Here is a 17,815-nt window from a genome sequence, read left to right on the forward strand (position 1 = left end):
CCAATTCTCAATCATTGCCAGATGTTTCTACACTGACAATCGTTGTGGATCACTTCCCGCACCGTTAAGACGTAAGTAAACTCTGCCGTGTGTCATCATGTTGCTTTTGTATACAACATGTACTATCAGTCCTCAGTTTTTCATATAAAGTCCTAAATCCTCTGCATAGTCAGATAAAGTTACACAATCTCATGCTAGCTGCCTACTGTCACCACTAGGGGGAGGGCAGGAGCTTACTGCATACTGATCCGTCATTGAACTCTATAATAATTCTGTATGCAGTAAACTCTAGAGCTCCCCCTAGTTGTGGCAGCAGGCACCTATAATTTTATGACATTGGAGGCAGCATAGTGGCTCAGTGGTTAACACTGTTGCCTTCAAGAGCTAATACATCATCTGCAAGGAGTTTGTTCTTCCCATGTTTGTGTGGGTTTCCCAGGTACTTCAGTTTCACTTCAAAAACTGACAGATATATGAAGTTAGATTGAATTTAGATTGTGAGCCTCAATGAGGATATGGACTAACATGAGTGCTGTACAGGGTTGAGTAAGATGGCGTATATACAAAATTTTATATAGACATTTCTATTGTAGTCTGAAGGATCAAACTGCACAAGATTGGTTTGTTGTCTGTTACCATGGAGACACATAGAACAGAGGGGGAGCTGTATAATTAAATTGGTATTATACTTTTATGAAAGATTTTCGTATTTAAAAATCTCCAGTCTTACAGTACTTAGCAGCTGCTGTATGTCCTGCAGGAAGTGGTGTATTCTTTCCAGTCTGACACAGTGCTCTCTGCTGCCACCTCTGTCGATGTCAGGAACTGTCCAGAGCAGGAGAGGTTTTCTATGGGGATTTGCTACTGCTCTGGACAGTTCCTGACATGGACAGAGGTGGCAGCAGAGAGCACTGTGTAAGACTGGAAAGAATAAACCACTTCCTACAGGACATACAGCAGTTAACAAGTACAGGAAGACTGGAGATATTTAAATAGAAGTAATTTACAAATCTGTATAACTTTATGACACCAGTTGATTTGAAAACTATTTTTTTTTTCGGTGTACCCCTTTAAGGCTTGCATAGAGGGCATTGTTGCTGGTATAGAGTGGGGTAGGTCAACCATCTTGTCTCAACTGTTTTTAACAACATTTAGAGATATACTTTAAACATATGGGCATAGGCAACGACGAATAGGAGCTTTTGACATGACTGGGAAAGGTATGTGAGAATGCTTTGTGACCTTTACATACTGTGAGGTCATTTGACAGGAAGGGGGGGCTGAGCTGTGAGCTTCAATTGTCTTCTCTATCCGTTCTAATGTTGTACAGATCATTTTACTGCAATCTCCTCCTTATCATCACAAACAGAACAGGAAGTCTATGCTTAATCTTAGCCCTAGTAGTGAGAATGGAAACTACAAGATCTCAGGATTATATTATAATATAGTCTGAAGAATTAGAGAAAAAAAATTACATAAAAACATCCTGTTTAGAACAGGAGAGTTTTTCTATGGAGATTTGCTACTGCTCTGGACAGTGCCTGACATGGACAGAAGTGGCAGCAGAGAGCACTGTGTCAGACTGAAAAGAATACACCCCTTCCTGTAGGACATACAGCAGCTGATAAGTACTGGAAAATGTGACATTTTTTAATAGAAATAAATTAAAGGGGCCAAGCTTTTGTTTACAAGGATGCTACCACCAAAAGGTGACAACATAGAACAAGGGCTGTTCCTTCTGGAGAAGAGCTGCTTTTGATATTTTTTCCCAATAGAGCATTACATGACCTATCAATGACCATTTTACATAGGACTGCATATTTTTCACAACGATCACGATGCACAAACCAATAAATATATATCTCTCTTTTAATACATTATATAATGCGCACAATTTGAGTTTATACAGACAGAAGAATTCAAAGAATTATGAAAGGTTCTGTAGAGTCTATTACATATCCAGAAATCATTGGCTTCTTTTACAAAAAAAAGAAAAAAGAAAAAGTGCATCGATAGGAGGAGTATACGCGGCGGGTCACATGACCCCACTCGACAAATCAACTCGGACGATTCCAGTTTACCATTGATACATATATATATATATGATTTATTGGTGATTTACTATTTCCAGTTCATCGGGAAGAGTTCAGTTTTGCAGTTTATCGAAAGACGTCCTCAGCCGTATCTGCGAGCTGATACCAGATCAACTACAAGACAAAGAACAAAAAAAAAAGAAAAAAGAACAGAATATTCCAAAAATATTCCCTGTGTGAAGTTTTGTTGCGGTAGAAATAGAAGTCAATATGGAGGAAATCCGGAATGTTCCGTGCCCACGGATGCCCTTACAGCTAAACCGAGGATCCAGCTTATAAGGTCTGTTTCATTCTTTTTTTATTTTTATTTTTCCGCGTTTCAAAATGGCTGCCACAGTTCTAGAGGTATTTCAGAAGAGTCCAAAAATCCAGACTTGTTGTCGGGTGGTGAACCAATGACTTATTGGTGATGGTGTTGGATAAACAAGTAAAAAAGAAAATTGCTATGAGATCGCAAAGTCCACCTTAAATTATTCTTTTAAAAAGAAGATGAACCTCCAGCGATCGGCTGTGTTCAGTTTCCCTGCAGCGCCACCACAGGAGAAATAAAGTATTACACCGTTCCTTTAAAAATCAACAAGCTGTCTGTGTAGTGTTTGGATGGGGGTCCTCCATATGGAGTGACACCCTTTGTAGTCTCCCTTAACTCTGGAGGGTTCTAAACAAGGGACCCTGCCTGTAATAGGGTAATCAGGGTGTCTAAACCAACAATATATATATATATATTTTTTTTTCTTTTTACTTGCTCATAGCGAGGAAAGAAACATTTGCATTGAGACCAATGATGAGAATATAACTGCAAGTAATATACTGAATCATAACCAATCAGATTCTAGCTTGCTTTATTGAGTTTGTGTACATAACACTGGCTGCTGATACTAGGGGGCGGATGCTAGAGAGAAGCCCCGCCCTAGAGGAACTTTAACCCATATATAATAGGATTTTAATACTAAAATTACTAAGGTCTTATACACATGGCTTTGCGCACATACAGACCATATGCATGAGGCCTAATTGAGTAGTTAAGCTGTGGGGAGTGTTTATTCCCTGCAACAGCCTCCCGATATCGTCACAGTACAATATGTGCTGGTGCAATCGCTCAATCTCTACATTACACATAACCTTATTTGCTCTTTCACCTTTTCCCCTTGTGCCCTGTGGTTACATGTTCTTTTTGTCCCTTATGCAGCATATAGAATTTTTTGTGTCCTTTTCAGTACATGTTGAGACAGATATAGCAGAGCTGAGTTTGTAACATGGTGCATTACACCAGTATAGCATGTATGTGTGGTATTAACAATAAATCCCAGCATAGCTGTAACAATAGCTATGGGGGGGCAGGGTTTTGTACTTTTTTTGTAAGTGTTTTTTTGGCCATCTATGTGGGTATGGCGGTATTATCCATACCCACACCATACCCACACCTACTCCAAAGCTATAATAATTGCTATTTATGCTGCTGTTTAATTTTGCTATAGAGCCCTTTGAATTGTAGTTATGCAGCTGGATCCCAGTGATGCCCAATGGATCCCATTTCTGATGACTGTTGGCAGTTCTTTGCCCGCAGTATTCTTGCCTACAAAATAATGGACGTCATTGGTCAGGGGGTCCATGGGCATCTCTGGTATCGTCACAACGTCAAAGAACAGAAGCCAAACCAAAGCCCATCTCTATGAAAATGGTTCACAATGTTACACGAAGGAAGGAGGCGGCTGTAGAGAAACAAAGATGGATTCTGAAGAAGTTGATACTGATCTACAATGGACGCCAGTGCAGAACTGGGGGTGACGCCCATAGAGGCCAATCAGATTGCTGCTTGTATTGAGGCAGAAGATTCAAGTCGGTAGCACCGCAGATATCATTTTGGTTTCCAGTTTTCCTGATTCATTTTGACCCCCCCAAAAAATGATGCATAAAAACAAAATGATAGCAAAAAAAAAAAAAAAGATAGCTAGTGCCATAGACGTAGATGATGAGATGATCCCCTGCTCCTTCCATGGCTGCAATATGAAGAGAGAGATAACAGGTTATCATATCATCAACATTATCTGACAGCAGCCCCCATGGTAGCTGAACTCTCATGTCATTACACAGCTCCCTCTAGTGGTGTCTGCAGATATCATTTTATTCCATGTGAAGCAAAAAGTAGAATGTCCTCAATGGAGCAAAAATCAAAATCAAACCACAAAGCACTTTGCCACCATCAAATCCATTATTGGCATCCAGTAACAACTTTACTGTCCGCTGTTAAGTATACCGCCATGTATGACAGTGTTATTTATTCATACTATATTGCATTGTTATCTATTTTTACTATATGACAGTGTTATTTATTTATCCTATATAGCAGTTTTATCTATTTGTACTGTATGACAGTGTTATTAATTTATACGATATAGCAGTGTTATCTATTTGTACTGTATGACAGTGTTATTAATTTATACGATATAGAAGTGTTATCTATTTGTACTGTATGACAGTGTTATTAATTTATATGATATAGCAGTGTTATCTATTTGTACTGTATGACAGTGTTATTTATTTATCCTATATAGCAGTATTATCTATTTGTACTACATCACAGTGTTATTTATTTATTTATTTATTTATACGATATAGCAGTGTTATCTATTTGTACTGTATGTCAGTGTTATTTATTTATACGATATAGCCGTGTTATCTATTTGTACTGTATGGCAGTGTTATTTATTTATCCTATATAGCAATATTATCTATTTGTACTACATCACAGTGTTATTTATTTATTTATACGATATAGCAGTGTTATCTATTTGTACTGTATGTCAGTGTTATTTATTTATACTATATAGCCGTGTTATCTATTTGTACTGTATGGCAGTGTTATTTATTCATACTATATATCAGTGTTATCTATTTGTACTGTATGACAGTTTTATTTATTTGATTTTACTATATAGCAGTGTTATCTATTTGGGCTATGTTCACACAACGTATGAGACCGGCCGTTCCGTGACCCGGCCGGGGTCACGGAACGGCCGGTCTCTGGCCGGATCATCTCGGGGTGAGTGGGCCGGTTGATCTTTCCGGCCGCAGAGCTCTGATGCGGGTGCATCAGCGCGTGCCCGCATCAGAGGTTACCATAGCCCACAGTGTGAACTGACCTGTCAGTTTTTTCCGGCGCCGTGCGGGATCCCGGCCAGAGCGTATACGATGTGTGTACGCTCCGGCCGGGATGCCATTGCACATAAGGCTTTGTTAGGGTGCGTGCACACTGAGCAATTCTCGCGGAATTCCGCCCGAATTCCGCCATAAAAAGCGGGCGGAATCCGCGTGGAATTCCGCCCGTGTAAATGCAACATTGCTCCTTCCATAGAGAACAATGGGATTTCCGACTGCCCGTGCACACAGAGTAAATTTCCGTCCGGAATTCCGCGCGGATTCCGCGCAGAATCCGCATTCCGCCCAAAGAATGTACATGTCAATTCTTTGGGCTGATTCCGCTAGAGGAATCCTATAGAAGTCAATGGGGTTTGAATTCTGCTGGTAATTCCGCTTGCATTCCGCTTGATTTCCACCCGAATTCCGCTCAAATTCTGCCAGAGCAGAATAGACGAGGAATTTCAAGCAGAAGTCTTTCAGCTACAATTCCTCGAGAATTGCTCAGTGTGCAAGGGCCCTTACGCACCGCAAAACTACAGCCGTAGTTCTGCGGCGAGAACTACAGCCTTAGGGTATGTGCACACTGAGCAATTCTCGAGGAATTGTAGCTGAAAGTTTTCAGGCAGAATTCAAGCAGAATTAAAGCCCCCCATTGACTTCTATAGGATTCCTCTAGCAGATCTACAGCAGAAATTTCTGCTCGGAAATTCTGCAGTGTGAACAACAGAGCAGAAAACCCATTGAACACAATGGGACTTTGCTCTGTACATTTTTTACGGGAGGAATTTCAAGCTGAATTTTGAGCTGAATTTCAAGCTGAATTCCTCGCCTTTTCCTCAGTGTGCACATACCCTTAGACTATGTGCACACTGAGGAAAAGACGAGGAATTCAGCTTGAAATTCAGCTTGAAATTCCTCTCGTAAAAAATGTACAGAGCAAAGTCCCATTGTGTTCAATGGGTTTTCTGCTCTGTTGTTCACACTGCAGAATTTCCGAGCAGAATTTTCTGCTGTAGATCTGCTAGAGGAATCCTATAGAAGTCAATGGGGGGCTTAAATTCTGCTTGAATTCTGCCTGAAAACTTTCTGCTTCAATTCCTCGAGAATTCCTCAGTGTGCACATAGCCTTAGGGTATGTGCACACTGAGCAATTCTCGAGGAATTGTAGCTGAAAGTTTTCAGGCAGAATTCAAGCAGAATTTAAGCCCCCCATTGACTTCTATAGGATTCCTCTAGCAGATCTACAGCAGAAAATTCTGCTCGGAAATTCTACAGTGTGAACAACAGAGCAGAAAACCCATTGAACACAATGGGACTTTGCTCTGTACATATTTTACGGGAGGAATTTCAAGCTGAATTTCGAGCTGAATTTCAAGCTGAATTGCTCGCCTTTTCCTCAGTGTGCACATACCCTTAGGCTATGTGCACACTGAGGAAAAGGCGAGGAATTCAGCTTGAAATTCAGCTCGAAATTCAGCTTCAAATTCCTCCCGTAAAAAATGTGCAGAGCAAAGTCCCATTGTGTTCAATGGGTTTTCTGCTCTGTTGTTCACACTGCAGAATTTCCGAGCAGAATTTTCTGCTGTAGATCTGCTAGAGGAATCCTATAGAAGTCAATGGGGGGCTTAAATTCTGCTTGAATTCTGCCTGAAAACTTTCAGCTACAATTCCTCGAGAATTGCTCAGTGTGCAAGGGCCCTTGGGCTACGTTCACACAGAGCAAAAGGGGCGGATTACGGGATTACGCGAGGAAATATTTCCGCCTGAAATCAACTGACTCTGAATTCCGAGCAGAATATAAGCAGAATGTAAGCAGAATCCCTGCATATTCCGCTAGGAAAGTGTTCAGCTCGTAATCAGCTCTTGACAAATTCAGCGCGGAATACTCGAGGAATCCGCGCTGAATCCGCATGCATTCAACGCTGAAATTCAGCGAGTATTTGGCGAGTAAACTAGACTATACCAGAATATATACTAGAATCCTCCTCCCCCCTTTTTTTCCCCATTTCCGCGCTGATTCAGCGCGTAATTTCCACTTGTATTCCGCGCTGAATACACGCGTATTCCGCGCTGAAACAGAAAATCAGAGCCCCATTGATTTGTATAGGCTTCCGCTAGCGGAAGAATGAACATGTTGTTGGCTATGTGCACACTGAGGAATTCTCGAGGAATTGTAGCTGAAAGTTTTCAGGCAGAATTCAAGCAGAATTTAAGCGCCCCATTGACTTCTATAGGATTCCTCTAGCAGATCTACAGCAGAAAATTCTGCTCGGAAATTCTGCAGTGTGAACAACAGAGCAGAAAACCCATTGAACACAATGGGACTTTGCTCTGTACATATTTTACGGGAGGAATTTCAAGCTGAATTTGGAGCTTAATTTCAAGCTGAATTCCTCGCCTTTTCCTCAGTGTGCACATACTCGTTCATTCTTCTGGCAGAAAGCGGATTAGTTCAGTGCGGAAATTCCACCGTGTGAACTGCAGAGCAGAATTTCCATTCAACACAATGGAAATTAGCTCTGCACCTATTTTAACGGCTGAAATTTCAGCGCTGATTCAGCACAGAAATTCAGCTGCTTTTGCTCTGTGTGAACGAGCCCTTAGTTTTACGTTCTGTGAACACAGCCTTGTACTGTATGACACTGTTATTTATTAATACTATAAAACAGTGTTTGGCTCGTTTTATGGGGAGATTGCTGTTTAATGTAAGGAACCTTTACACAGCTCAATTATGGTGAGAGAAGAACTGCAGGGATATTCACTGGATACATACTTAGTTAACAGCACTTTTGCCATTTACACAGAAAAATGTGCTGCCGCCAGACAATGAACTGCACTGAATACATGCAGGATCTTTTACATTGGGCAATGATTAGCCCATTCAGCTGATAGCTTTCAACCTATGGCAGTGTCATTTATTTGTACTATATGGTGGTGTCATTTATTTGTACTGTATGGCAATGTTATTTTTTTGTACTGTATGGCAATGTTATTTATTTGTACTGTTTGGCAGTGTTATTTATATGTACTATATGGCGGTGTTATTTATTTGTACTGTTTGGCAATGTTATTTATTTGTACTGTTTGGCAGTGTTATTTATATGTACTATATGGTGGTGTTATTTATTTGTACTATATGGCGGTGTTATTTATTTGTACTGTTTGGCACTGTTATTTATTTGTACTGTATGGCTGTGTTATTTATCTGTACTGTTTGGCAGTGTTATTTATTTGTACTGTATGGCAGTAATCTCTGTGCAGTACCCTAGGGCTCCAGTGCTCTGCAAAGTGCTGTGACCTCTCTATTAAACAGGAGAACAGAATGATTTAGCTACCTTATATATATATTCTTATTAATATAAAATGAAAAATGACTTACAACAAACATAAAAGATGTCTTCCTAAGCAAATGGATTACCAAATGGGTCCCCAAATGGATCGGAAGCTTTTATTGCATGCGCTGTAGAGTTCTGTGGGGGGAAAAAAATACCATGAGAGATGTATACCAGATTCACATTTAGAATGGTGTCCTCTAATGTTATACATACATGTGAGAGGTTCACACTGGTGAGGACTATGATCTGGCTCTAAATAGGAAGGAAAGCCTTATTCCTGCTGATTGACTGACATTCAATGCAGCTGCAATAAAAGGCACACATTCTGCTGCACTGTCTATACAGACAATACAGGAGACAAGTGTGTGTTCTCAGTATGGCTGCCCTTATACAGACAATACAGGAAGGAAGTGCATGTCCTCAATATGGCTGCTGCTATACAGATAATACAGGAAGGAAGTGTGTGTCCTCAATATGGCTGCCCCGAACAGACAATACAGGAAGTGTGTGTCCTCAATATGGCTGCCCTTATACAGAGAATACAGGAAGGAAGTGTGTATCTCCAATATGGCTGCTCCTATAAAGATAATACAGGAAGGGAGTGTGTATACAATATGGCCACCACTATACAGACAATACAGGAGGGAAGTGTGTTTCTCCAATATGGCCGCCTCTATACAAAGAATACAGGAGGGAAGTGTGCGTACAATATGGCCGTCCCTATACAGACAATACAGGAAGAAAGGTGTGTCTCTAATATGGCCGCCGCTATATAGACAATACAGGAGGGAAATGTGTGTCTCCAATATGCCTACCCTTATACAAACAATACAGGGAGGAAGTGTGTTTACAATATGGCCGCCCCTACACCAAGAATACAGGGAGGAAGTGTGTATACCATGGCCGCTTTAAGGGAACTTTAAAAAAAAAAAAAAAGTAGCTTAAAAAAACCCTGAAGAAAAGATATTTATTCTCTTCTACAGAGCTACATATATACAAAAAGACCAATCATGCAACCAATCCGGTAAAACAGGTGACAAATTTGGCTCTGCTACATCTGTCAATAGTTATTGTTTTTAAGTTTTGAAAGTGTATTACCAGGAAAGCTTAAAATGAATGTCAGAGAGGCAAGCACAGGCGGAGACAGGACAGGGCACATACAGTACACCGTGATACTATTACACTCTGTGTCTACAGAATATGAACTTTAACCTTTGGCAGGCTACAAACAAGCGTTATCTAGATAAAACAAATCATGGTGTAAAGTGAAAACATGGTGTAAAGTGAAACTGGCTCAGTTGCTCCTAGCAACCAATCAGATTCCACCTTACATTTTCCAAAGAGTCTGTGAGGAATGAAAAGTGGGATCTGATTGGTTGCTAGGGGCAACTGAGCCAGTTTCACTTTACACCATATTTGATAAATCTCCCCCTGTGTTTCTCGAAAATAAGACAGTGTCTTATACTAATTTTTGCTCCAAAAGATGCGCTTGGTCTTATTTTTAGGGGATGTCTTCTTTTTCTATTAAGAAGAATTCACATGTCACATGTACAGCAGGGACAGAGTGTACAGTATGGCAGCTTCCGGCCACCAGGTGGAGCTCACCACAGCACACTTGTAAGCACAGCAGGGACAGCATATGGTATGGCGGCAGGTGACGGTCTTCATGTCCTGCATGCAGCTGAAGGTGGGGGACAACAATGGGCTAAAAAGAATCACAGCTGTATCTCTTACTTTCGAGGGAGGCCTTATATTTAGCAATTCAGCGAAACCTTTACTAGCTTTTATTTTCAGGGGATGTCTTATTTTTGGGAAAACAGGGTATCCATGTAGACGATGAAGGGAAGGGGTATTATTCAGGCTCATGCTGGAGTACCCCTTTAATGGTGGTCTAGGGTAGTAAATGGTAACATCCCTGATGGTCTAGGGTAGTAAATAAGGTTATTGATGGCCTAGGGTAGTAAAGAAGGTTAATGGTAACATCCCTTGTGGTCTAGGGTAGTAAAGAGGGTTAATGGTAACATCCCTAGTGGTCTATAGTAGTGAAGGGGTAAATGGTAACATCCCTGGTGGTCTAGGGTAGTGAAATGGGTTAATGGTAATATTTGTGGTGGTCTAAGGGAGTGAAGCAGGTTAATAGTAACAATTGTCATGATCTAGGGTCCTGAACAAGGTTAATGCTAACACCCCAGGTAATCTAGGGTAGTGAATGGGTTGATGGTAACATCTGGGGTGGCCTACAGCAGTGAAGAGGTTGATTATTTATAGTTAAGGAGAGTAAAGAGATCCCTGAGGTCTAAGGTGGTGCAAGGATTACATCCCAGGCGGTCTAGAGTATTAATTGTAACATTCCTAGGGTATTGAATAGGGTTAATGGTAACATCCCAGATGGTCTAAAATGGTGATGGTGTTAATATTATCCATGGTGGTCTAGGGCAGTTCACATGTAATTCTCTGTGAATGGGATATCTTTCTGTTTTGAAAACTACTGCAGAGTTCCTACCTCTTGAATGGTGACACACCTGGTTGTCTAGGAGAGTGAAGGAAATGGTGATATGCCTGCAGGTCTAGGGTAGTGAAAAAGGCTAGTGAAGGGGGATAGAGGTGTATTCACACAGAATAGACACTGTCTGTAGCATACAGGAAGAGTGTTACTTACTGAGTTTTGCAGTGAAGCTCCAAATAACCCCGACCCAAATGGGGTTTCAAACAGCCTTTCTGTAGTTTGGGATACTGGCGGTGCGTTCGCTCGCGGTGCTGGAATTGGTGGCTCTAAGAAGCAAGAAGATTAATCAGTAAAATCACAATAGAAAAATGTTATTAATATTATTTTCCATTAGCTGGACATGCCCTATTACATGGAGAGATGTGTGACTGATGGCTGATCATTTTTTGACTTTGACAATGACACGATCAGCTGCAGTGTTTACAGTGACCGGGCTGCTGGAGTTTGTCTCCTACTTGTATAGTTGTATACTTGTATACAGCATAGTAATGTGTTAATAGCTAATCATGCAGAGGAACTATAGCAGTACTTTACATCAGTAATACCACCAACAATTCTGGTGGCATAAAAATAAAGTTACTATATGGAGCTGTACAAAATTCTAAAAAAATAAATAAAATTAATTCTGAGCTGTAGTATCATCATCTAGTGAGCATTTATACAGATAATGGTATATTTCTATTTTTTTTTTTTGTGAGAGCAATATCCCCTTTAAATGTTTAAATGCTTTTTTTTTCCAAAACCGGTGGAACACCTGTTGCGCCTAGAGATGAGCAAACTTTTCAAAAGTTTGGTTTAGCAGGTTCGCCAAAATTTGATGTAAAGTTTGGGTTTGTCTTAAATGAACTGCACTGAACCAGCTAAATGATTGCAGACGATGTTGTAGTGCAGTTCAGCAAATTTGCTTTTCAATACTTACCTGTCTGCGCTCCCCCGGTGTCCTCTGCAGCTGCCTCCAACCTGCTCAGCCAATGGCCACGACCACAGAACGTTCTTCTTGGCTTTTTGATGGCTGATGTTTTTGGACGGCCAGCATTTCGAGCCCAAATAACATACATTATTTCAAAATATCGTTTTCTTTAAATAACGGGAGTTATTTATGCTCCAAATGATGTCCGTCCAAAAAAACCCAAAACATCCGTCAAACAGACAAAGGAAAAAGAGATGTTCTGTGGTTGCAGCCAATCGCTGACTGAGACAATACAGTACCGTGCCCAGTGATTGGCTGAGTGGGCTGTAACTCCTGAGTCCTGTCTCAGCCATTGATTGGCTAGAGGCGGCTGGAGACACTGTAGACCAGTAGGAGGACACCTGGAAAGCACAGACAAGTGACCATACTCTTTTTTTTGTTTTTTGTTTGTTTTCTACGTGTATTTGATTGTGTGGCTGCCATCTTTACGAACCTTGCAAAAAGGGCAGGGAGGAAGTAAAGGGCTGCAATAATTAAAATCTATTCCTGCTCAGCCCCATATTAAAATTAATGGCAAGAATATCCTGCAAATGAAAAAAAGCTTTTTGGTAGCAAAGAGCATATCAAGTGACAACAGCAAATGGCAAACTAAAGTCCATACTCAAAGAGGATCGCTAGAGGTAAGTGTTAGGGTTTATAGGGACTAAAAACAAAATGACACATTACCATTCATCTTTGAAGATAGCTGACTAATGTCAAAATCATCGTGGTCCGCACTTTCTTGGGGAATTCCAACCTTACTGTTAAAATAATTGGAAAAGGCTCCAGAGGTGCTTATAGAGTTATTCTGCTCCCCACGCCTTGCTGGCACGGCAGGTGGCTTAGCCAACTGATAGTCTTTAAACATATCCTTTACATTCTTCCTTTCCTTCTCTCCCAGTGGATCCAGAGCAGTAAAGGCATCACTTTCCTTCTTTGGCGATTCCTTTAGCGGTGCCGGTCTTGGTGGTAGCTGTGGAGGACTTGGTAAAGTGGGACCTGTCTGCATTAATCCTGGGGCCGAGTTGAGTAAAGCTGGTGGCCTAGCTGGAAACATGTTCATTTGGAATGGGTTGGTTGGTTGTTGGTTCCATGCTGGTGCTGGCTGATTCCACATTTGGTGATTTGGTACGGGTGGAGAAACTACAAACTGTGTTGGCTGATTCCAGGACGCCAACGCTGGTGGAGCCGAAAAAACACTTGGTTGGTGGAAACTATTTTGGGTAGCCAGAGCTGGGTTGGGGATTGTAGCTGGAGGTTGGTTGTAGAGTAAAGGCTGTGGATTCCACTGCTGAGTTTGAGGTGAATTCAATGCCAAAGAACCTGTCAAAGAAAGAAAAGAATAAATTGTCAGGTTTATAAAACTTGTTTTTAATTACTGGGTGATTGTTCTCAGTCCCCCATTCAGGATCATCCCATATGAAGACAGTCTCTTCCTCTGGAGGATCCAGCATGTCCATGTATTGCTGAAACAACACATTGATCTGAAGGAAAATCATGTAATACTAAATCTCTCCTCTGGGAGTGCTGTAGAGAGAGAGACTGGACTCCTGCTACTGGATTTGCTCACAGATTGCAGACGATCACTTACTTTGATATTGACTTTCCAACCCCTTTAAAAGAATTTGTTTGGAATAAAGCAGAAACTTCTGGAAAGTTTTTTTACTTCTCTTCTTCTATAATTAGCACATCCTCTCTAAGCATTTACTTTACTCATTGATCTTAGTAGGCAATTCCAGTATGGTAGTTAAGGAGATTACCAGTTTAGGAGTCCAGTGGGCTGCCTTATGCGGTGTATAAATGTGCACACAGATTAGCTGTCAGTCACTAGTAGAATCTCCCACTGGACTCCTAAGTCCACAAAGAGTTAAGATTTTCATTGTTATACTAAATAGTTTTCCAGTACTTAATACTACCCTGCAGAGAGATGAGGGTCAACCTGGCCCACAAGAAGACCCCACAGAGGCCCAGGTTGTGCCACAATAACCAGATCCATTACAGATGATAACTAATCACCTACTTACCAGGACCTCCAATGCCTGGGACAGTGGCCAGACTGGTTTTACTGAAATGATCCAGAGGATTAGGTTGTACTGAGCTCGGTGGGGATGGAATAGCTACCGATGAGGTTGGCTCAGGATTTGTCCCAGAATTTGAAGAAAAAATGTCTGACCCAAATATGTCATCAGAAGGCTGTAGGAGAAAAAAAATATTATTAGATGAGTCACAATCTCTGGAAATATTGTGATTTAGCCAATATAAAAATTAAAGAAGCACTCCTGGATTTCCCTCCCCCCTGTGAGAGCAGTCCATGCAGCTTCATCATACAGGAGGTTCTGCTGGCTGAGATGGTGACCCCATTGAGAACACAGAAACACATGTAATTTCCAGGGGGGTCATCATGAAATCATATGACCCAACTGAAGCAGAGGAGTCCAGGAAGTCAATCATGGACCCCCATTAGAGTTTCAGTTGCAAAAATATAGTAGACATTTTAACATAGCTGTACGGAACCATTCGCCAACCATAATGACTCTTAAAAACATGCCGTAACGAGTCATACAAGGAGAGAAATCCTGTACTTACCCATACTACATGGATACGGCAGCATAAAGCAACAGATGGAACATAAATTAGTATTAGATTATCACTGGAGAATCTAAATATTACATTTAAAGTCCAAAAAACAGGTTGCAAAGGTTTTTGAGAAATCAATCGGATGAAGAGAATTTCCCCTAACGTATAAATGTTGTAGGGAAAAAGTTATTCCATTAAATTGTAAATCTGGAGACTGACCAGCAACACAAAAGGGCCTCAGACTGTCTGGAGACTCCGACCACCAAACCAACAGTGCCCCAGACTATCTGGAGACTTCGACCACCAACCCAAAAGTGCCTCAGACGGTCTGGAGACTCCGACCACCAACCCAACAGTGCCCTAGACTGTCTGGAGACTCTGACCACCAACCCAACAGTGCCCCAGACTGTCTCTGAAAAGACATTACACCCATAGGAGGTCTAGGCGTAGGTCTAGGGACCTGCCTATCCTCATATTGTTAGAAGAACTAGATTCCTGAGGAGGACATGTTAAAAATAACCATTAGGGTCCTGGACAAAAGGTGATTACAATATAGAGAGTCTATTATTTTTGACTGAAGCACCATGGTCATATATGGCTTGCAAATTCCCTGAAATTTGTTTTATGTCCGATTCAGTCGAATTGGCTTAGCAGTGGTGCAGGGACTTCTGTCACAGGCAGGAGTCCCTGCTCCTGTACAGTACACCAACTGGCTATGCACATTGACTGGCCTAGGTGCAAAGTTACCAACCCAGCAAATGTGGTGAGTGTAAACTGTGATACACGCAGAGCTGCTCATCTCCATGATGCTGGGTGTACGGGAGCAGGTACTCCTGTCAAAAACAGGAGTCCCTGCTCCTGTAAAGCACACCAAGTAGATGTGACTTTGACTGGACAAGGTGCAAAGCCACCAGCTCAGTGAATTTGGTGAGTGCAGAGAGTGATGATTACAGTGTCACAGCTTACCTCTGAGTCAGTGTACAGAAGCAGGTACTCCTGCCTTCAAATACATTGTGTGATCCCCATTTAGTGGTAGTGGGATTCAGGATAAATTTGATTTGTTCCTAATCAATTTGCTTTCACTTTATTAATGGTTTAGTCTCAGAAACCTGTTTTATTGGATAGGCCTTTGAATGCCTCTTTAGAACAACCATGACCACCCAAAACGGCAGGGGTCTTCTAGCGGGCTGGTCTTCTCAAAGTAGAGGACCAGTGTGCATGAGATGTAAGGTAAATATACGTAACAAAAAATCAAGTCTAAATCGATGACCTTCTCAACAAGGTATCAAGGACAAATGGTTGGCTTTTCTTAGATGCTGCCAATATGAGCTCAGAACTTCACAGACATTTTGTACATGCAAATTTATTCAGGGTAGTCGGCATACAAATTTATCCTTAAAAACGGCATTTCAGCCGTTGTTTACTCTTGAAAAAAAGGATTGGTCTCATTCACCGATGGAGATTAGTGGAAGTTTAACGCAAAAGATATATTAGAACACTGTAGAGCTTTTTGTAGAGCTCTTTTACATCTCTATTAGTGTTAAGCGAGCATGCGTTATTGATCAATCGAGCACTATACTCAACCGAGCATCTTGTGGACACATTGGAACTTTAACAGTATGCCGCCAATTGACGACATACCTCTGGAGTTCTAATGTGTCTTGCAGTAACCTACTGCATTTTTTTCATTCTAATTTTTGGACATTGCGTTTACACATCCATCCCTTGAAGGTGAACCAGACACCCTTCTCTCTGGTGAGCACAAGGCTCCTGGTTAAATGCTCGAGTCTCCCATTGATTTCAATGGGATTTGTTACTCGAATCAAGCACTTACTTAGTTCGAGTAACAAGCACTTGAGCATTTTAGAGCTCACTCAACATTTATCTCTATACTATGATGTTTGAGTAAGCTCTCATTTTCCTGGTTGAAAATAGTCAATGTAAACCATAGTCACCTTGACGCTTCTCCTTCCTCGTCCCGGCTTGGCACTTTGCGGCGGGGGGCTAATAGTTATAGGATCCGCAGGATGGGGACTGCTATTGTCCTTCTTGTGATTGGAATTTCCCTCCGAGTTCCTTCGTAATCCATTTTGCACATCCCCTCCGTGGGATGAGGGTTCGGTGAACGGACCAGGCTGCGGTCTGCTCACAGAACTACATTGACTGTGTCCTACCACACCATTGTGAGTCCTTGTCATGGGCCCTGACTGGCTAGCTTTAAAGGGCCACTGGTCTGACTTGGTTTCTTGCTTACCCGATTGGCCCGAAATTTGGTCAAACTGCTGTCCAAACTCAATGTCATCAGCGAGGGTGCCGTTACTGCCGGGGCCGTTCATGACACTTTTTAAATTTTCCGCCTTATGATTGATAGATTTGGAAGAATCAACTGAAGAAGAGACAGAGACTGATTGATCTTTAGAGGTGAATGGGTCGTCGCAGAATGGATCTGGATTAGGTGCAGGGAAGAAGCTGAGATTGGTAGTAAATGGGTTTTCAGACGAGAAAGGTGATTGCGCTTTGGGATGAGGAAGAGAAGAGGAAGAGGAGGAGGAGGTGTGGAGGATGCCATTGGAGGTGAAAGGATTTCCTTTTACACAGTTCTGATTGGTGTCGATTTCAGTGTGTAAATCCACTAACAGGATATCATTACTTTCCTGGCGGTGTGGAGAGAAATGAAATGAGACGTTAGAAAATCAACCATGCAAATCATAGAAATCACAACATGAAGGCGAAAAGGATGCGAGTACCACATCTCATAAACACAGGTATACGGGAAAAGGTATTCTGTAGGGATAGATATACTGGCAGTGGCCCAGCTATAGGGGTCACAGGGGTCGCAGCTGTGACCGGGTCATTTGTGCATGTCACCCATGGTCCAAAATATTTCCTAAAAGAGGTTCCTCTCCTTCTGGCTGTTTATTTAACCACATTCGATCCAAGCTGAAGAGTCAGGTCCTTGTTTTTCCCATGGATCAGCCTGGAGTCCAGGCTGTAGAGCTCACAGAGCATTGTCTAGACTGGATACAACTGTATCACTTCTCAGCTAAGAGCAGGACTAGCTATGTACAATGTATCAGTCTGGAGTCCAGGCTGTAGAGCTCACAGAGCATTGTCTAGACTGGATACAATTGTATCACTTCTCAGCTGAGGGCAGGACTAGTTATGTACAATGTATCAGTCTGGAGTCCAGGCTGTAGAGCTCACAGAGCATTGT

General features: G+C 41.6%; 1 protein-coding gene and 1 long non-coding RNA gene across 4 annotated transcripts in view; one reads left to right on the forward strand and one right to left on the reverse strand.

Moving 5' to 3' along the window:
* Positions 1 to 17,815, forward strand: part of LOC138786251 (uncharacterized) — a 34,440-nt gene that overhangs the window by 1,909 nt on the left and 14,716 nt on the right. The window contains exon 1 of one of the 2 annotated variants that reach the window (XR_011362203.1): positions 23 to 71. The exons of the other annotated variant lie outside the window; for it this stretch is intronic. This is a non-coding gene — a long non-coding RNA (uncharacterized lncRNA). Of the gene's footprint in view, positions 1 to 22; positions 72 to 17,815 lie in introns of those variants that run through there. 2 annotated transcript variants of the gene reach the window in all.
* DAB2 (DAB adaptor protein 2) overlaps positions 1,852 to 17,815 on the reverse strand; it is a 57,577-nt gene continuing 41,613 nt past the window's right edge. Inside the window, exons 10-15 of one of the 2 annotated variants that reach the window (XM_069963098.1) lie at positions 16,557 to 17,255; positions 14,049 to 14,217; positions 12,712 to 13,347; positions 11,229 to 11,341; positions 8,614 to 8,704; positions 1,852 to 4,093 (exon numbers count right to left, since the gene is read on the reverse strand). In XM_069963098.1, coding sequence (XP_069819199.1) covers positions 8,636 to 8,704; positions 11,229 to 11,341; positions 12,712 to 13,347; positions 14,049 to 14,217; positions 16,557 to 17,255 — 1,686 coding nt within the window. In that variant the 3' untranslated portion in view covers positions 1,852 to 4,093; positions 8,614 to 8,635. The remainder of the gene's footprint in view (positions 4,094 to 8,613; positions 8,705 to 11,228; positions 11,342 to 12,711; positions 13,348 to 14,048; positions 14,218 to 16,556; positions 17,256 to 17,815) is intronic. The other variant, XM_069963099.1, reaches the window with a different exon arrangement.

The sequence above is a fragment of the Dendropsophus ebraccatus genome, chromosome 3 (assembly GCF_027789765.1).
Source record: "Dendropsophus ebraccatus isolate aDenEbr1 chromosome 3, aDenEbr1.pat, whole genome shotgun sequence".
Lineage (NCBI taxonomy): Eukaryota > Metazoa > Chordata > Amphibia > Anura > Hylidae > Dendropsophus > Dendropsophus ebraccatus.